The 19,682-nt window shown below is 37.8% G+C and overlaps 1 protein-coding gene across 1 annotated transcript in view; it reads right to left on the bottom strand.

Moving 5' to 3' along the window:
* The window catches only part of LOC128663744 (pyroglutamylated RF-amide peptide receptor-like), a 552,480-nt gene that overhangs the window by 162,681 nt on the left and 370,117 nt on the right, over positions 1-19,682 (bottom strand). Inside the window, exon 2 of the mRNA XM_053718219.1 lies at positions 2,002-2,160. Coding sequence (XP_053574194.1) covers positions 2,002-2,160 — 159 coding nt within the window. The remainder of the gene's footprint in view (positions 1-2,001; positions 2,161-19,682) is intronic.

Here is a 19,682-nt window from a genome sequence, read left to right as displayed (position 1 = left end):
GTGCTGTCCTTACAGCAGAGATCAGATGAGTCCTTCAGGACTGTAGTGGACACTGAATACACTAGCCTAGCTATCAATTTCCCTATAAAATCACCAGCAGCAGCACTATCCCTCCTCTCACTAAGAATGCAGGATCATAATGAATCTAAAATGGCTGCTGCCAAGGAGCTGGGAAGGTCTGGGAGGGAGTGTCTGCTGCTGATTGGCTGAAATGTGTCTGCAGACTGTGAGATACAGGGTCAAAGTTTACTCAATGATGACGAATAGGGGGCAGATCGAACAACGCATATGTTCGCCCGCCGCGGCGAACGCGAACAAGCTATGTTCGCCGGGAACTGTTCTCCGGCGAACTGTTCGCGACATCACTAATAGTAGATAGCCAAACCAATACTGAAACGAGAATCAGCAGAGGTAATGGTATATAAGAGTATATAGTCGATCTGAAAAGGGAGGTAGGAGAAGAATCTCTACGACCGATAACAGAGAGCCTATGAAATAGATCCCCGATAGGATGACCATAGCATTCAATAGGCAATACTCCCTTCACATCCCTCTGTCATTCACTGCACTCTGAGAGGAAAACCGGGCTTCAGCATGCTGCGAAGTGCATATCAACGTAGAAATCTGCCACAAACTTACTTCACCACCTCCATAGGCGGCAAAGTTTGTAAAACTGAATTGTGGGTGTGGTGGGGGTGTATTTATATGGCATTTTGAGGTTTGGGAAACTTTGCCCCTCCTGGTAGGAATGTATATCCCATACGTCACTAGCTCATGGACTCTTGCCAATTACATGAAAGAAAGCATTTTAATATAACCATATGCAAAACTGGGTAAAGGGTAATAAATGGATTATCTATCTTTTAAAAAATACAAATTCTGGAGAAACTGTCCCTTTAAAGCATACCTAGGTAGGCATGGGAACTGCAAAACACTGTTCGGAGATAGCTGCAGGTAGGTTGTTTTTCATTAGCTCACCAGATATGTTCAGCTAGAAACCAGTAGTGCATTACTGCTCTATAGTTGACTTTAACTATATGTTTAACTTATTTGCAGGAAATAAACACATGCTAGCTCTAGTGCAAAAATAAAATGCTCTATCACATTGGAGCATTCTCTTTTTGCATTATTATGTCCCTTCAATATTGCCTAGAATTTTCTTTAGCAGAGGGTCAGATATAATTTATGGGACTGGAAACAAAGGAGACCTCAGACTGCAGTGAGAGTTGAGGGAGATGCTACCAGAGAACAGTTAAGATTGCATGAGCCAAATGAGGAGCTGGAGATCCTAGAACAGGTCTATATGGGGAGGTTACACATAGAATGATGTCAATTTGAGGAGAAGAGTGAGAAATAGGCTTTTAAGTAGACAGTAGACTGCTTAGCTCAAAACCACTCCCAGGCAAGCATCAAAGCATGTTACCATGATTGTAATGAGGATGTAAAGGACAAATGATTACGCAAACTAGATATATGCGGGGACAGAAGGAGGGCCTAGCAGACTTGTGACCCATACAAAATAACAAGAGATGTGCCTTGCACCTTCAGAATTATAGGAGAATAGGCCATAGCCAAGAAAGTAGCACATTTCTCTCCTTGGGGAGAAATACATAACCTATTCTGCATCTCCATTGGCTCAACATGATGCAGATATAACCCCCTACGTCTGAACATGGTTGTAGTATGAGGTTCCTTATGTTCCGTCTCCATGTGCTCAACCTCTATCATCACCATCATTTTCTTTCCCTCATGTAGGGATCTAGTTCAATTTTACTCACACTATTATGCACATTTTAATAGTCTTAAAATAATAACAACATTTAAGTTAAATATACGTGTGGCTCCCAATAGAGTTGCTTCCAACAATGTTGCAATTACCCTCCCAATTTTTTGTTAGGCTCCTTACTTTTAAAGAAATTTTTCAAACTTTGATTCAAGACATTTTTGTCATCTCACCAACTAGAAAACAGTTGAACACATGTTTAGAGCAAGTATTCTTACCAAGCATCTTGTAGGCCCTCCTGTTAGTGTACTGCCTCTTCATCTTGAGAGGGTGAACTATTCCCTGGTATCTTTCCACTGCAATACATGTCATGGTCAGAGTGCTGGCCACCACTGCTGTAGTTTGGATAAAAGGAACCATCTTACAGACAAAAGGTCCTGAAAGGAAAGACGGTATTATTTAACATATTTTAAAAAAATTGATATAACACTTTAGATGTAAAATCCCCCCTCATTAACCCTAAAACAAGTAAAAAAAAAACAACAGGATTGTGATGTATAGGAATAAGATAACTTGGAACTTTGGGGTTAAGATAAAAATATATTCCAGTAAAATGTAACATTTATTTTATTTAGTACAAATGCCCACACTTTGCTCCAGATAGCTCTTTTTTGTAGGGCACTACACCTTGTGTATTAAGTTTAGATTAGTATGTGTTTTTAGTGTACTTTTTATCATGAAACAGGGTAATTGTGTACTCCTACTTTTGTACCATGTGATTATATATATAGTCCTGAGAGTGCCATTACCTGGCCTGCCTATATTTTTGTATATTGTGCACCCGGGGCAATAGACTGCATGAACCATTTTGTGGGCTATGCCATGAAGGCTATGTGCACACAAGTGTTGCCTTGTTTGCTATGTGAGTCGCTAGGCTGTTGGCAGCATTCACCATGCAAAGCGGTCATAGCACAGGGAACAGAGCTGGGACTGACTTAAACAAATTAACCTAATACCGCCTGTGTGAATTGAGAGAAAAACAAAAATCTACAAATCATTTCATATGTATAAAAGCATTGTAAAAATATTCCATGGACACTTTGCAGCAAAGCCATTTCCATTTAAGGTTTCCATAGCCCACCCTCTCAGATACACCGTCAAAACAACAACATAAAATACAAGTAGAATAATTTAGCTATATTAATTGCTTAATGCAGGTTAAATCATCAAGCCCCCTTAATCACCTCCTTAAATCCTCTCAATAACATCATTAAGCTAGAAAGAATACTTTTAGAGCACAGCACCAAAATAAACAAATAAGCGTTAAATTAAATTTTTAACTCATCAGCATTTGTATAGCAGGACACACCAAATCACAATAGTTTATACAGTTGTTACACAGCCTGAAATTAGAGGGTGATATCACCTTAATATGCTTATCCCTACTAACTAATGTCTTGAAGATGCTGGAAAGGAGAACAAGGTGTGTAGATATGTTGACTGTTTGTTTTTTGTATTTTACTTTGAATCACTTTTGAATGTTTCAGAAGAAGGTTAGGCATTTTAAAGTAAATATGAATTATTAATCTTTCTATTCACTTGTCTTCTCCCTCCCTGGTATTCTATATCAAATGTCATGGTTCCCCCCCAACCTGATACCATTCTACACATTGCTAACCTTTCAGTGTAACAGACGACCAGTTACTTGCACTAACAGAGAATAATCTTACATACAGTAAGCAATGAGACTGGTAATGACAATTAAATCAAGTAAAATCAAAATCCACAGTGACCTCCTGTGGTGGGAGTACTGCACTGCACACAATATTATTAAACAAAACACAAACCAAACAAAACTGTGATAATGAGGGACAAATACCCTGGACATTAAAAGGGCACTCACTTAAAATTGCATGATTCAGATAGAGCATGCAATTTTAAACAACTTTCCAATTTACTTCTATTAACAAAATATGCACAGTCTTTTTATATTTACAATTTTTGAGTCAACAGCTCCTACTGAGCATGTGCAAGAATTCACAGAATATATGTATATGCATTAATGATTGGCTAATGGCTGTCACATGATAGTATACAAGAGGAGTGGAAATAGATATTACTGACAATTGTCAGAAAAAAATCTACTATTTATTTGAAGTTCAGACTTAGTGCTATTAGATTATTTTGTTATCATGCATTTGTTGCGTATGCAAATCTACTGTATTTAGTGGTCCTTTAATAGGCTTATACCTTCTTGTATTAAATCTTAATTTGCATAGTCAGTTTCCTTTGCAACTGCTTTCTTTCATAAATTTTTGGAAGTATTTAATTGTTTTTCCCTTTACAGAAATAGAAAGGGTAATATATACCATAAAAAGATATATCATGAAACCATTGTACTATAAAATATAGTGTGAGAAGAGTAACAAGTATTTTAATTTTTCAAGTGAATAAGTTTTGTTTTATTATGTTTCTTTTTATTGTGTATTTAAAAGACTAACGGCTAGATTACGAGTTTTGCGTTATTAGTATAACGCTGCTTTTTCATTACCGCTGGTATTACAGGTGTTGTAGGTACAGCTGTACCGCACACTTTTTTGGCCGTCATGCAACGTAACTACTGCACCTTTCAAAAAGTCCTTTTTCAATGGGACTTCCATAGCGTCAATATTACGAGTTTGCCTGTCCGGCCAAAAAGTGAGCGGTACAGCCCATAACTACAAGATCTGTACCGTCACCTTAAAGTCAGTAGTTATGAGATTTACGTTACAGAGCTGTACCAAAAAACTCATAACCAAAGTGTTACAAAGTACACTAACACCCATAAACCCCTAAACTGAGGCCCTCCCGCATCGCAAACACTAAAATAAAATTATTAACCCCTAATCTGCCGCTCCGGACATCGCCACCACTATAATAAACATATAAACCCCTAAACCGCCGCACTCCCGCATCGTAAACACTAGTTAAATATTATTAACCCCTAATCTGCTGCCCCAATATCGGTGCCACCTACATACATTTATTAACCCCTAATCTGCTGTCCCTAACATCGCCGCAACCTACATTACTGTTATTAAACCCTAATCTGCTGCCCCCAAAATCGCTGCTAGCTAACTACACTTATTAACCCGTAATCTGCTGCCTCCAATGTCGCCATCACTATACTAAAGTTATTAACCCCTAAGCCTAACTATAAGTCTAACCCTAACCCTAACGTAACCCTAACCCCCACTAACTTTAACATAATTAAAATAATTCCAAATAAAAATTACAATTAATACCTAAGTTATTCCTATTTAAAACTAAATAAATACTTACCTGTAAAATAAAACCTAAACTAGCTACAATATAACTAATAGATACATTGTAGCTATCTTAGGTTTTATTTTTATTTCACAGCTAAGATTGTATTTATTTTAACTAGGTAGATTAGTTATTAAATAGTTATTAACTATTTACTAACTACCTAGTAAAAATAAATACAAATTTACCTGTAAAATAAAACCTAACCTGTCTTACAGTTAAACCTAACATTACACTAAAATTAAATAAATTAAATTAAAAAAATACAGTTATCTAAATTACAAAAAATAATAAACACTAAATTACACAAAATAAAAAAGAAATGATCAAATATTTAAACTAATTACACCTAATCTAATAGCCCTATCAAAATAAAAAGCCCCCCCCAAAATAAAAAAAACCCTAGCCTACACTAAACTGCCAATGGCCCTTAAAAGGGCCTTTTGCGGGGCATTGCCCCAAAGAAATCAGCTTTTTTACCTGTAAAAAAAAATACAAACAACCCCCCAACAGTAAAAGCCACCACCCACACAACCAACCCCCCCCCAAATAAAAACCTATCTAAATAAACCTAAGCTAACCATTGCCCTGAAAAGGACATTTGGATGGGCATTGCCCTTAAAAGGGCATTTAGCTCTTTTACGGTGCCCAAAGCCCCTAATCTAAACATAAAACCCACCCAATAAACCCTTAAAAAAACCTAACACTAAACTTACAGTTTTTGAAGACTGGACATCCATCCTCATCCAGCCGGGAGAAGTCTTCATCCAAGCGGCAAGAAGTCGTCCTCCAGGTGGGCAGAAGTCTTCATCCAGACGGCATCTTCTATTTTCATCCTTCCGATGCGGAGCGGCTCCATCTTCAAGACATCCGGCGCGGAGCATCCTCTTCATACGGTCCCAGCCATACACTGAAGGTTCCCTTTAAGGGAAGTCATCCAAGATTGCGTTCCTTGAATTCCGATTGGCTGATAGAATTCTATCAGCCAATCGGAATTAAAGGGTAAAAAATCCTATTGGCTGATGCAATCAGCCAATAGGATTGAGCTTCAATCCTATTGGCTGATCCAATCAGCCAATAGGATTGAGCTTGCAGAATACTTAAAGGACACAGGGAAACAGCTGTGTATCCTTGATGAAATGCCGTATGGGCAGGAAACGCGTTGGATGAATGCTGTTATGATGCTGATGTTATGCCTTTTACTGCAACTTTGCAATAAATTATGTACTTTTATCTCCAATTCTAAGCCTGAAGAGTCCCTGTCATTTTCTATTGTATGCTTCTTTTATAGGCATGGACAGGAAGCCAAAAAATGGGATGACCAGGGTAAAACAGAACAGTTGGCAACTATTGCCTATACTCTAAAATGTAGAGATTTTGAATATAGGCTCTATAAAGTGACAGGAATTATAGAGTTTGTTTCAATCACCTTCTCTAAGTGAATTGCACACAGCTTTATAATGACTGTAAGGTAGATCAATAAGATTTTTTAAACGGACAAGTCAAATTTATTAGAGTGTGCAATAATGTGCATTTGTAATGCAATTGTAAAACATGGAGGTCACTTCCAGTCTGAAGTGTTCTTTAAACCACTCATTTTTTAGGATTGGGGGAGAACATATACCTTTAAAGGTAACATGGAACACTAAATACAATGCACCTCCCTCTAATTATAGGTACTGACATTTTAGAACCTAGGTTACACTATCGGTATCTGAAGGAGAGTTGCTTCACATGTGCAAACACATCAGCATTGGCATATTGTGAAAGATTGATTTTAACATGGCGACACGCATGACTATAGGGAGGCGGGACCGCAATACTAAGTATACAAAATGTATTAAATGTTTATTGTTCCTTTAATGCTGTATTGAATATATGCTGCTGTCAAAGCTTGTCTTTTTAATCATTTCTATTCAGACACAATTTCCAGGGCTCGAGTACAATGGGAACACGGGAATAACAATCTCTTTATATTTGCCCAGGGAATGGCATTTGCTATTGCCCAGTACAGTCCCCAGAACTAAAGAAGTGCTGCCACTGCTACAAGTCTAAGGTAATCCCTTTCACATCAGGAATATATATAAAAGTATATCAACTTTGAATGCGTGGTGGGTTAAAGGGACACTCAAGTCAAAATAAACTTTTATGATGATGCAGTTTTAAAACACTTTCCAATGTACTTCCATTATGACATTTTGCACAGTCTTTTTATATGGACACTTTCATGTGGACAAGCTCACAGGGTATATGTATACTAGTTTGTGATTGGCTAATGTCTGTCACATGATACAGGGGGACGAAAAATGGGAGAAAAAAATTAATTTGCTAGAAAAAAATAATCTACTGCTTATTTGAAATTCAGAGTAGGTGTTAAATGATTGTCTTTTTATGATGCACTTGTTTATTATGCAATTCTACTGAATTGAGTGGTCCTTTAAGTACAAGATTACAACAGTTACTTGGTAGGGCAGAAATATTGGTGAGCTCCAAAACTTACTTTTTTAAGACATGAGCCCTGGAAAACAGTGAGAAATCAAAAATAAGTATAATTTAACTCTAACAATATTTAAAGAAAATAATAGAGGAATATTTTAAATGTTGGTTGCATGTACCTCCTAGATACAATTGATTATTTTAAAATGATTACTTTCTCTATTGTAAACCCTTATTTCCCTATACACAGGTAATCACCTACACTGCTACACAGGGCTGCCACTAGAAATTTTGGGGCCCCTGACTTAACCATTGATCAGGCCCCCCCCCACCCTTTGACATGTGCAATTTTTGACCAAGTGACTAAAACATATATGCACTTTATTCTTAAGTGTAGTCAAACTTGAAAATGTTGTAAAATAGGTAGTAACACACAAACACAGAAACACTCAGACACACTCATACACTAAAACACACACACTCACACATAAGGATTCATATATAGATACTCTAGCAGACACGCAAAGAAACACACAAACACGCTCAGACACAGACACTCAGCACTTGTTTACATTGACCTGACAAGTAATGAGGTAGACTACAGTTTTGTCAAAAAAGGAGATTTACAAAACAAAATACAGGGAGTGCAGAATTATTAGGCAAATGAGTATTTTGACCACATCATACTCTTTATGCATGTTGTCTTACTCCAAGCTGTATAGGCTCGAAAGCCTACTACCAATTAAGCATATTAGGTGATGTGCATCTCTGTAATGAGAAGGGGTGTGGTCTAATGACATCAACACCCTATATCAGGTGTGCATAATTATTAGGCAACTTCCTTTCCTTTGGCAAAATGGGTCAAAAGAAGGACTTGACAGGCTCAGAAAAGTCAAAAATAGTGAGATATCTTGCAGAGGGATGCAGCACTCTTAAAATTGCAAAGCTTCTGAAGCGTGATCATCGAACAATCAAGCGTTTCATTCAAAATAGTCAACAGGGTCGCAAGAAGCGTGTGGAAAAACCAAGGCGCAAAATAACTGCCCATGAACTGAGAAAAGTCAAGCGTGCAGCTGCCAAGATGCCACTTGCCACCAGTTTGGCCATATTTCAGAGCTGCAACATCACTGGAGTGCCCAAAAGCACAAGGTGTGCAATACTCAGAGACATGGCCAAGGTAAGAAAGGCTGAAAGACGGCCACCACTGAACAAGACACACAAGCTGAAACGTCAAGACTGGGCCAAGAAATATCTCAAGACTGATTTTTCTAAGGTTTTATGGACTGATGAAATGAGAGTGAGTCTTGATGGGCCAGATGGATGGGCCCGTGGCTGGATTGGTAAAGGGCAAAGAGCTCCAGTCCGACACCAGCAAGGTGGAGGTGGAGTACTGGTTTGGGCTGGTATCATCAAAGATGAGCTTGTGGGGCCTTTTCGGGTTGAGGATGGAGTCAAGCTCAACTCCCAGTCCTACTGCCAGTTTCTGGAAGACACCTTCTTCAAGCAGTGATACAGGAAGAAGTCTGCATCCTTCAAGAAAAACATCATTTTCATGCAGGACAATGCTCCATCACACGCGTCCAAGTACTCCACAGCGTGGCTGGCAAGAAAGGGTATAAAAGAAGAAAATCTAATGACATGGCCTCCTTGTTCACCTGATCTGAACCCCATTGAGAACCTGTGGTTCATCATCAAATGTGAGATTTACAAGGAGGGAAAACAGTACACCTCTCTGAACAGTGTCTGGGAGGCTGTGGTTGCTGCTGCACGCAATGTTGATGGTGAACAGATCAAAACACTGACAGAATCCATGGATGGCAGGCTTTTGAGTGTCCTTGCAAAGAAAGGTGGCTATATTGGTCACTGATTTGTTTTTGTTTTGTTTTTGAATGTTAGAAATGTATATTTGTGAATGTTGAGATGTTATATTGGTTTCACTGGTAAAAATAAATAATTGTAATGGGTATATATTTGTTTTTTGTTAAGTTGCCTTATAATTATGCACAGTAATAGTCAACTGCACGCACAGATATCCCCCTAAAATAGCTAAAACTAAAAACAAACTAAAAACTACTTCCAAAAATATTCAGCTTTGATATTAATGAGTTTTTTGGGTTCATTGAGAACATGGTTGTTGTTCAATAATTAAAATTAATCCTCAAAAATACAACTTGCCTAATAATTCTGCACTCCCTGTATGGAGTTCTGATTATCTTTTTGTCAAGGAAGATGCCAACCAAATGATGACAACAGCATGCAGTGGCTGAAAGGAAGGGCCCTGAACTGCCTAAACAATAATTTAAAGGTTAAATTTTGGATTGGTGACTTCCAGAAAGGTCTCATTAGTCTCAAAGTCTGTAGAAAGATATGAATAATCAGTAGTAAGGTCAAAATGTCCTAAAAAGGAACAGACACACACACACACACAAACTCAAACACAAACTTGCACATACGCCCAAGGAAACACCGACAGAGACAGCCTCAGAAAACACACAAAGACATACACACACCCCCACAGAAAACACACAAAAACATACACACACAGAAAGACAACCACATAAAACACAGAAAGACATAAATACACACCCTCACTGAGACATCCACAGAAAACACACAAAGACATACACACACACTCTCACAGAGACACTCACAGACAATGCACAGACATACACACACCCTCACAGAGACACCCACAGAAAACACACACCCTCACAGAGACATCCACAGAAAACACAAACAAACATACACACACCCACCCTCACAGAGACATCCACAGAAAACACAGAGACATACACACCCACCCTCACAGAGGCATCCAGAGAAAATACACAAAGACATACATACACACACCCTCAAAGAGACACCCATAGAAAAAGCACAAAGACATACGCACACACCCTCACAGACATCCACAGAAAATGCACAAAGACATACACACCGACCCTCTCAGAGAGACCCACAGAAAAAAAAATACATACACACTCATAGAGACACAAGCAAAAGCACAAAGACATAAACACAGACACCCACAGAATCACTCACAGGAAGTAACATTTCTGCACATTCAACAGTGTGTGACATGCATGATACAAAAATTGCAGAAATTAAGAGTTTGCTTTTTAAAGAATCATATTTGTAAATGTGCAAACAAAAATAATTCTGTGAATTCAATTGTGCATTAATGATCTGGGTAGATGGCTAGATGAAGAAAAGTACTTTTAAAAGGTTGACATATGTTTGTTTTTTTCCCCCATTTTCCCCAACCAAGAGCACCTCTTCAAATATAGTGTACACATGTTCCCATCTGTCAGATGTACTTATGGATTTTGAAAATGCTGTACTCTACATGGTCTTGGTGGAACCATAAGCTGTGGTACTCATACCATTAGATCTGGTTAAATGAAGGATTTAGGCTTGTTTGTATGTATTTCAAAATTAAGTCAGCTGTAGTGTAAACGGAACAGTTTTAAGTTAACCTGTCTCATTTCAAACACTGAGCAATCTTAGTCTGAGAGTATAACATTTTATGCAGATGTAAAAATCTTAGATAAAATGCCTCCTTGCATCTGGAAAGTCTTTGCATAAAGGGGCAGTAAACTGGAATGTAATTCATATATATATATTAATAAAAAAAAATGCATATCTGCCAAAAGGGCACCTATCATTTGTGTATTGAGGAGGAAACATTTCTGCATGGCTTTAAATATAGAATTTCTACAGCATTGTCAAATAATCATAAATATACTGCTGCTAAAAAGTGTTTTTATGGACCTCTGGCCCCACCATACAACTACTACCACACTGAAGTTACAATCCAAAATTGCACAAAGAAATAAAAAACATTTACTAAGTAAGTCCTACCTCCTCTGCAATGCTGTCTGACTCAGGCAAACACTGTACAAACAAAGTGTCAAGTCTGTCTCACACTGTGCATAGTGGTTTAGTGCACACTCAGAAATCCTCTCAAATGCTAATACTTCTCTCCTTGTAATAACATTTCCCATGCTCAATTAGCACTGTAGTTCCCACTGGTGGCTGCCAATTTTTTTTTTTTAAATATATCACAAACATTAGTTAAATACTATTAAACCCTAATCTGCTACCCCTAACATCGCCGCCACCTACCTAAATGTATTAACCCCTAATCTGCTGCCCCAACATCGCCGCCACTATACTAAAGTTATTAACCCCTAAACCTAAGTCTAACCCTAATACCCACTAACAAATATAATTAAAATAAATCTAAAGAAAACCTACTATTAATAACTAAATAATTCCTATTTAAAACTAAATACTTACCTGTAAAATAAACCCTAAGCTAGCTACAATATAACTAATAGTTACATTGTATCTAGCTCAGGGTTTATTTTTATTTTACAGGCAAGTTCATATTTATTTTAACTAGGTAGAATAGTTATTAAATAGCTATTAACTATTTACTAACTACCTAGCTAAGATAAATACAAATTTACCTGTAAAATAAAACCTAACCTGTCTTACACTAGCACCTAACCTTACACTACAATTAAATAAATTACCTAAATTAAATACAATTAATTAAATTAAATACAATTACCTAAATTACAAAAAAAACCACACTAAATTACACAAAATAAAAAACAAATTACAAGATATTTAAAGTAATTACACCTAATCTAATAGCCCTATCAAAATTAAAAAGCCCCCCCAAAATAAAAAAAAACCCCTAGCCTAAACTAAACTACCAATAGCCTTTAAAAGGGCCTTTTGCGGTGCATTGCCCCAAAGAAATCAGCTCTTTTACCTGTAAAAAAAATACAAACAACCCCCCAACAGTAAAACCCACCACCCACACAACCAACCCCCCAAAAAAAACCTAACTAAAAAAACCTAAGCTCCCCATTGCCCTGAAAAGGGCATTTGGATGGGCATTGACCATAAAAGGGCATTTAGCTCTATTGCTGCCCAAACCCTAATCTAAAACTAAAACCCACCCAATAAACCCTTAAAAAAACCTAACACTAACCCCCGAAGATCCACTTACAGTTTTGAAGACCGAACATCCATCGCCAACGAAGCTGGGAGAATCTTCAACGAAGTGGCAAGAAGTCCTCATCGAAGCCGGAAGAAGTCTTCATCCAAGCCGGGAGAAGTGGTCCTCTAGACGGGCAGAAGTCTTCATCCAGATGGCATCTTCTATCTTCATCCATCCGGCAGATTAGGGTTTAATAATATTTAACTAGTGTTTGCGATGCGGGAGTACAGCGGTTTAGGGGTTAGTATGTTTATTATTGTGGCGGCGATGTCCGGAGTGGCAGATTAGGGGTTAACAATTTTATTTTAGTGTTTGCAGCCAATAGGATTGAACTCTCATTCTATTGGCTGTTCTAATCAGCCAATAGAATATAAGCTCAATCCTATTGGCTGATTAGATCAGCCAATAGGATTGAAGTTCAATTCTATTGGCTGATTTCTTCAGCCAATTGGATTTTTTCAACCTTAATTCCGATAGAATTCTATCAGCCAATCGGAATCTAAGGGACACCATCTTGGATGATGTCACTTAAAGAACCTTCAATCGTTGGGAGTCGTCATAAGAAGAGGATGCTCCGCGCCAGATGTCTTGAAGATGGACCCGCTCCGCGCCGGATGTATGAAGATAGAAGATGCCGTCTGGATGAAGACTTCTGCCCATCTGGAGGACCACTTCTCGTGGCTTGTATGAAGACTTCACCCGGGATCGTTGAGGACTTCTTGCCGCTTCATTGAGAACTTCTCCCAGCTTCGTTGACGATGGATGTCCGGTCTTTAAAACTGTAAGTGGATCTTCGGGGGTTAGTGTTAGGTTTTTTTAAGGGTTTATTGGGTGGGTTTTAGTTTTAGATTAGGGTTTGGGCAGCAATAGGCAATAGAGCTAAATGCCCTTTTAAGGGCAATGCCCATCCAAATGCCATTTTCAGGGCAATGGGGAGCTTAGGTTTTTTTAGTTATGGTTTTATTTGGGGGGTTGGTTGTGTGGATGGTGGGCTTTACTGTTGGGGGGTTGTTTGTATTTTTTTTACAGGTAAAAGAGCTGATTTCTTTGGGGCAATGCCCCGCAAAAGGCCCTTTTAAGGGCTATTGGTAGATTAGCTTAGGCTAGGGTTTTTTATTTTGGGGGGCTTTTTTATTTTGATAGGGCTATTAGATTTGGTGTAATTAGTTTAAATATCTTGTAATTTGTTTTTTATTTTGTGTAATTTAGTGGGTTTTTTTGTAATTTAGGTAATTGTATTTAATTTAGTTAATTGTATTTAATTTAGGTAATTTAATTGTAGTGTAAGGTTAGGTGTTAGTGTAAGAGAGGTTAGGTTTTATTTAACAGGTAAATTTGTATTTATTTTAGCTAGGTAGTTAGTAAATAGTTAATAACTATTTAGTAACTAATCTACCTAGTTAAAATAAATACAAACTTGCCTGTAAAATAAAAATAAACCCTGAGCTAGATACAATGTAACTATTAGTTATATTGTAGCTAGCTTAGGGTTTATTTTACAGGTAAGTATTTAGTTTTAAATAGGAATTATTTAGTTATTAATAGTAGGTTTTCTTTAGATTTATTTTAATTATATTTGTTAGTGGGTATTAGGGTTAGGGTTAGACTTAGGTTTAGGGGTTAATAACTTTAGTATAGTGGCGGCGATGTTGGGGCGGCAGATTAGGGGTTAATACATTTAGGTAGGTGGCGGCGATGTTAGGGGTAGCAGATTAGGGTTTAATAGTATTTAACTAATGTTTGTGATGCGGGAGTGTGGCGGTTTAGGGGTTAATATGTTTGTTATAGTGCCGGCTATGTCCGGAGTGGCAGATTAGGGGTTAATAAGTATAATGTAGGTGTCGGTGATGTCGGGGGCGGCAGATTAGGGGTTAATAAGTGTAAGATTAGGGGTGTTTAGACTCAGGGTTCATGTTAGGGTGTTAGGTGTAAACATAACTTTTCTTCCCCCATAGGAATCAATGGGGCTGCGTTACGGAGCTTTATGCTGCTTTATTGCAAGTGTTAGGCTTTTTTTCAGCCGGCTCTCCCCATTGATGTCTATGGGGAAATCGTGCACAAGCACGTGCAACCAGCTCACCGCTGACTTAAGCAGCGCTGGTATTGGAGTGCGGTATGGAGCACAAGTTTGCTCTACGCTCACTTCTTGTCTTTTAACGCCGGGTTTATAAAAACCTGTAATACCAGCGCTGTAGGTAAGTGAGCGGTGACAATAACGTGCAAGTTAGCACCGCACCCCTCATAACGCAAAACTCGTAATCTAGCCGCTTGTTTGTAATTTTTTGTAATGGTAGGTTTTTTTATTTTTTGGAATTTTAGTGTTTTTTATTTTTTGTAATGTTAGTTTTTAGTGTAGCTTGGATTTTATTTCACAGGTAAGTTTGTATTTATTTTAACTAGGTCGTTAGAAAATAGTTAATAACTATTTACTAACTAGTTTAAACAGTTAAAATAAATACAAACTTACCTGTGAAATAAAAATAAAACCTAATCTAGCTACAATATAACTATTAGTTTAGGTTTTATTTCACAGGTAAGTATGTATTTAGTTTTAAATAGGTATTATTTAGTTAATAATTGTAACTTTAATTTAGCTCTATTTTAATTATGTTAAAGTTAGGAGATGTTAGGTTTAGGGTTACGTTAGGTTTAGGGTTAGATTTAGGGGTTAATAGTTTAATTTAGGTTGTTGCAATGTGAGGGGCTGGTAGTTTAGGGGTTAATAGGTTTATTTAGTGGTAGTGATGTGAGAGGCCAGAGGTTTAGTGGTTAATAACTTTATTTAGTGGCAGCGATGTCGGGGAGCAGCAGGATAGGTGTTAATAGATTTATTATAGTGTGGGTGATGTTGAGGTGCAGGGGAATAGGGGTTAATAAATTTAGTATAGTGACTGCAACATCGGGAGTGGCAGATTAGGGGTTAAAAGCTTTATTTAGCTGGCGGCGATATCGTGAGCGGCAGATTAGGGGTTAAAAACATTATGTAGGTGTCATGGATGTCGGGGAGCGGCAGATTAGGAGTGTTTAGACGTGAGATTTATGTTAGGGTGTTTAAACTTATCTTTTTTTCCCATAGACATCAATAGGGCTGCGTTACGGAGCTTTTCATTCCATGCTACAGGTGTGTTTTTTTCTGACACCTTCTCCCCATTTATGTCAAAACAGCGCTTGTATTTTGTGTGTTATGGAGCTCAATGCAACCATATCGCACGCACAAGCCAGCTGTTTCAAAACTTGTAATGGCAGCGCAATAGGGGGTGAAATAATGCAACTTTTGTTGTGTTCGTTAAATTCCCTATAGCGCGCATAACTCGTAATCTACCTGATTGGTAGGTAATTGCCATAACAAACAGAAAAATCTTCTCTTTCAGATACATGCTCCTGTGTCCCTTGGTTACAAGCAATGCTATAGAAATGGCAATCTACTGTTTATTAGTTGAATTTTACAGTGCTCAATGAAACCTTCAAAAATACCTAAAATGTTGCAAGTTAATCTACTTTTTCTTCTCAAAACCCAATTAATGAGAACATGGGTTAATATATTATAGTATTATACCTATTTTGAGATGCCTGTGGGGATATTTATCAAGCCGTCAACGGTGTTGCACGACATCAATACTCTCGCCTAACATCGCGGCCGCGGACCTGAATAAGATCTCCATATTTATAAAAAAAAACGTCAAAAAGACGAGCACCAAGTATGGGGCGATGAGCATCGGACTGTTGTTAACTAACAGTCATCGATCTCGCGTCTATTCAGCTTTTTCCCAACTTTATTTATACCATGTCACTAAACGCTGCCACTATACTAACATTTTTAACCCCTATCCCGCCATTCCCACACCCCGCTGCAACCTAAATAAAGTTATTAACCCTATCCCGCCACTCCCGGACCCTGCTGCCACTAAATAAACGTATTAACCCCTAAACCTCTGGCCTCCCAAATCACTACCACTAACTAAACCTATTAACCCCTAAACCACCAGCCCCCCACATCGCCATAAACTAAGTTAAGCTATTAACCCCTAAACCTAACAACCCGTTAACTAAAATTAAAATTACAACATCCCTATCTTAAAATAAATGTAAACTTACCTGTAGAATTAAAATAAACAATTTTTAAACTATTAATTAAGCTACCCTAACTATTATACTACAATTCAATTAAACTAGCAATTAAATAAACTAAATTACATATTAAAAAACCCTAACCCTACTCAAATTATTTAAATCTACTATTAAACCTTATTAAAAATTACTAAATTACAACAAAAAACGCTAAGTTACAAAAAATAAAAAACACTAAATTACGGAAAAAAAACACAGTATCAAAAATAAAAAAGAATTACACCTAATCTAATAGCCCTATCAAAATAAAAAAGCCCCCCCCCCAATAAAAAAAGCCCTAGCCTACAATAAACTACCAATGGCCCTTCAAAGGGCTTTTTGTGGGGCATTGCCCCAAAGAAATCAGCTCTTTTACCTTTAAAAAAAAAATACAAACACCCCCAACAGTAAAACCCACCACCCAACCAACCAAACCTCCAAATAAAAACCCTATCTAAAATAACCTAAGATCCCCATTGCCCTGAAAAGGGCATTTGTATGGGCATTGCCCTTAAAAGGGCATTTAGCTCTTTTACATGCCCAGACCCTAATCTAAAAATAAAACCCACCCAAAAAAAACTTAAATAAACCTAACACTAACCCCCCACGATCCACTTACATTGAGCTCTCATCCTATTGGCTGATTGGAACAGTCAATAGGATGAGAACTGCTCAAATCCTATTGGCTGATTGGAACAGCCAATAGGATTTTAGAAGCTCTAATCCTATTGGCTGATTGAAATCTTGCAGCCAATAGAAATGCAAGGGACGCCATCTTGGATGACGTCACTTGCATTGAAGTTCCAGTTTACGGCAGCGACTGTATGAAGAGGAGCTCCGCGCCAGATGTCTTCAGGATGGACCCACTCTGCGCTGGATGTATGAAGATAGAAGATGCCATCTGGATGAAGACTTCTTGCCGACTGGTTGAGGACTTCGCTAGCTGGATAAAGATGGAAGAGGCTGCACGGATTAATATTTCTTGCTGGCTGGATGGATCCTTCAAGCGGGTCTTCAATAACTGTAAGTGGATCGTCGGGTGTTAGTGTTAGGTTTATTTAAGGGTTTTTAGGGTGGGTGTTATTTTTAGATTAGGGTCTAGGCATGCAAAAGAGTTAAATGCCCTTTTAAGGGTAATGCCCATACAAATGTCCATTTCAGGGCAATGGGGAGCTTAGGTTATTTTAGATTTTTATTTGGGGGGGTTGGTTGGTTTTACTGTTGGGGGGTGTTTGTATTTTTTTTACAGGTAAAAGAGATGATTTTTGGGGGGCAATGCCTCACAAAAGGCCCTTTTAAGGACCATTGGTAGTTTATTTTAGGGTAGGGTTTTTTTTATTTGGGGGGCTTTTATATTTTGATAGGGCTATTAGATTAGGTGTAATTCTTTTTTATTTTTGATAATGTGCTTTTTTTTCTCGTAATTTAGGGGGGTTTTTTGTAACTTAGCGGGTTTTGTTTTTGTAATTTAGTCATTTGTAATAAGGGTTAATAGTAGATTTAAATAATTAGTAGGGTTAGGGTTTTTTAATATATAATTTAGTTTATTTAATTGCTAGTTTAATTTAATTGTAGTATAATAGTTAGCGTAGGTTAATTAATAATTAAAAAAAAATAGTTTATTTTAATTCTACAGGTAAGTTTACATTTATTTTAAGATAGGGATGTAAAGTTAGCGGGTTGTTAGGTTTCGGGGTTAATAGCTTAATTTAGTTTATGGCGATATGGGGGGGCTGATGGTTTAGGGGTTAATAGGTTTAGTTAGTAGTGTTGATGTGGGAGGCCAGAGGTTTAGGGGTTAATACATTTATTTAGTATCGGCGGTGTCGGGGAGCGGCGGGATAGGGGTTAATAACTGTATGTAGGTTGCGGCGATGTCGGGGGCGGCAGATAAAGGGTGTTTAGACTCAGGGCTTATGTTAGGGTGTAAGGAGAAAAACATAACTTGTTTTCAACCATATAAATCAATGTGATATCTGGCAGCATCGAACATAAGCTTTCGCTGCTTTCAGACTCCCATTGATTTCTATGGTATCCACGGCCTCCAGGGTGGCGAATTGAAAACCAGATATGCTGGGCCGGAATAGCAGCGAGCATTCCTGTTAGAAATTTGATAAATGTGATAAAAGTGTCAGATGGAGCCAAATGTGTATTTGTAACATCTGTAATCACAAATTTCTACTTTTGCCGGTCTGTAGGTATTGATAACTAGGTTGGATCAATCTCGCAACAATTATGCTGCGGAATTCCGTCGTATTTGCAGTTGACGGCTTGATACATATACCCCCTGTTGGCTCTATAGCAACTTTTATTGCCCAAAATTGTAGACAGATGTAAAGAAATGAGAGTCTGGATTAGGACATTTATGACCATGTGACGGTAAGGTGATTATGATAACAAAAACAATGACCTAGAAACAACCAACATTATCATAGCAAAGACCTAGCAGCAACCAACAGCAAATTTTTTGTTGTTGTTTGTGACAAGGCTCATAGATTCTAGTTTTACAGAATAAATACAGCCTTGTGGTTATCCTATTAAATAGCAATGACCTGGCAGCAGCCTCTAGCTGCATTTTATTTGTTGTTTAAGACAGAGCTCAAAGATCCTGGTCTGTCTAAGTTAAAAAAAAATTGTGGTTGTCTTATTAAATAAGAGAAGCGAGGGAAGATCTATATAGGATGATTTATTGGTTCAAATATTCTATGGTAAGAGATTCATGGCTATGTTGTTACTATGAGCTGTCACCACTCTCAAAGATTTATTATTTCTTTTTGTAATAGAACGTATGTTCTTTCTGACTACTGATTCATAAATAAAATGGAGTTAGATATTGGTTTGGCTAAAAAATATAATGCATATATATATATATATACGACTAGCTTAAAGAAACATATGGCTAGATTTAGAGTTTTGTCGGTAAGGACCCGCGTAGCTAACGCCGGCTTTTTTCTGGCCGCACCATAAAAATAACTCTGGTATTGAGAGTCCACATAAAGGCTGCGTTAGGCTCCAAAAAAGGAGCGTAGAGCATATTTAACGCAGCTTCAACTCTCGATACCAGAGTTGCTTACGGACGCGGCCAGCCTCAAAAAC

This window comes from Bombina bombina, chromosome 6, assembly GCF_027579735.1.
Source record: "Bombina bombina isolate aBomBom1 chromosome 6, aBomBom1.pri, whole genome shotgun sequence".
NCBI classification, from domain to species: domain Eukaryota; kingdom Metazoa; phylum Chordata; class Amphibia; order Anura; family Bombinatoridae; genus Bombina; species Bombina bombina.
This window is presented reverse-complemented; position numbering and strand designations above follow the sequence as displayed.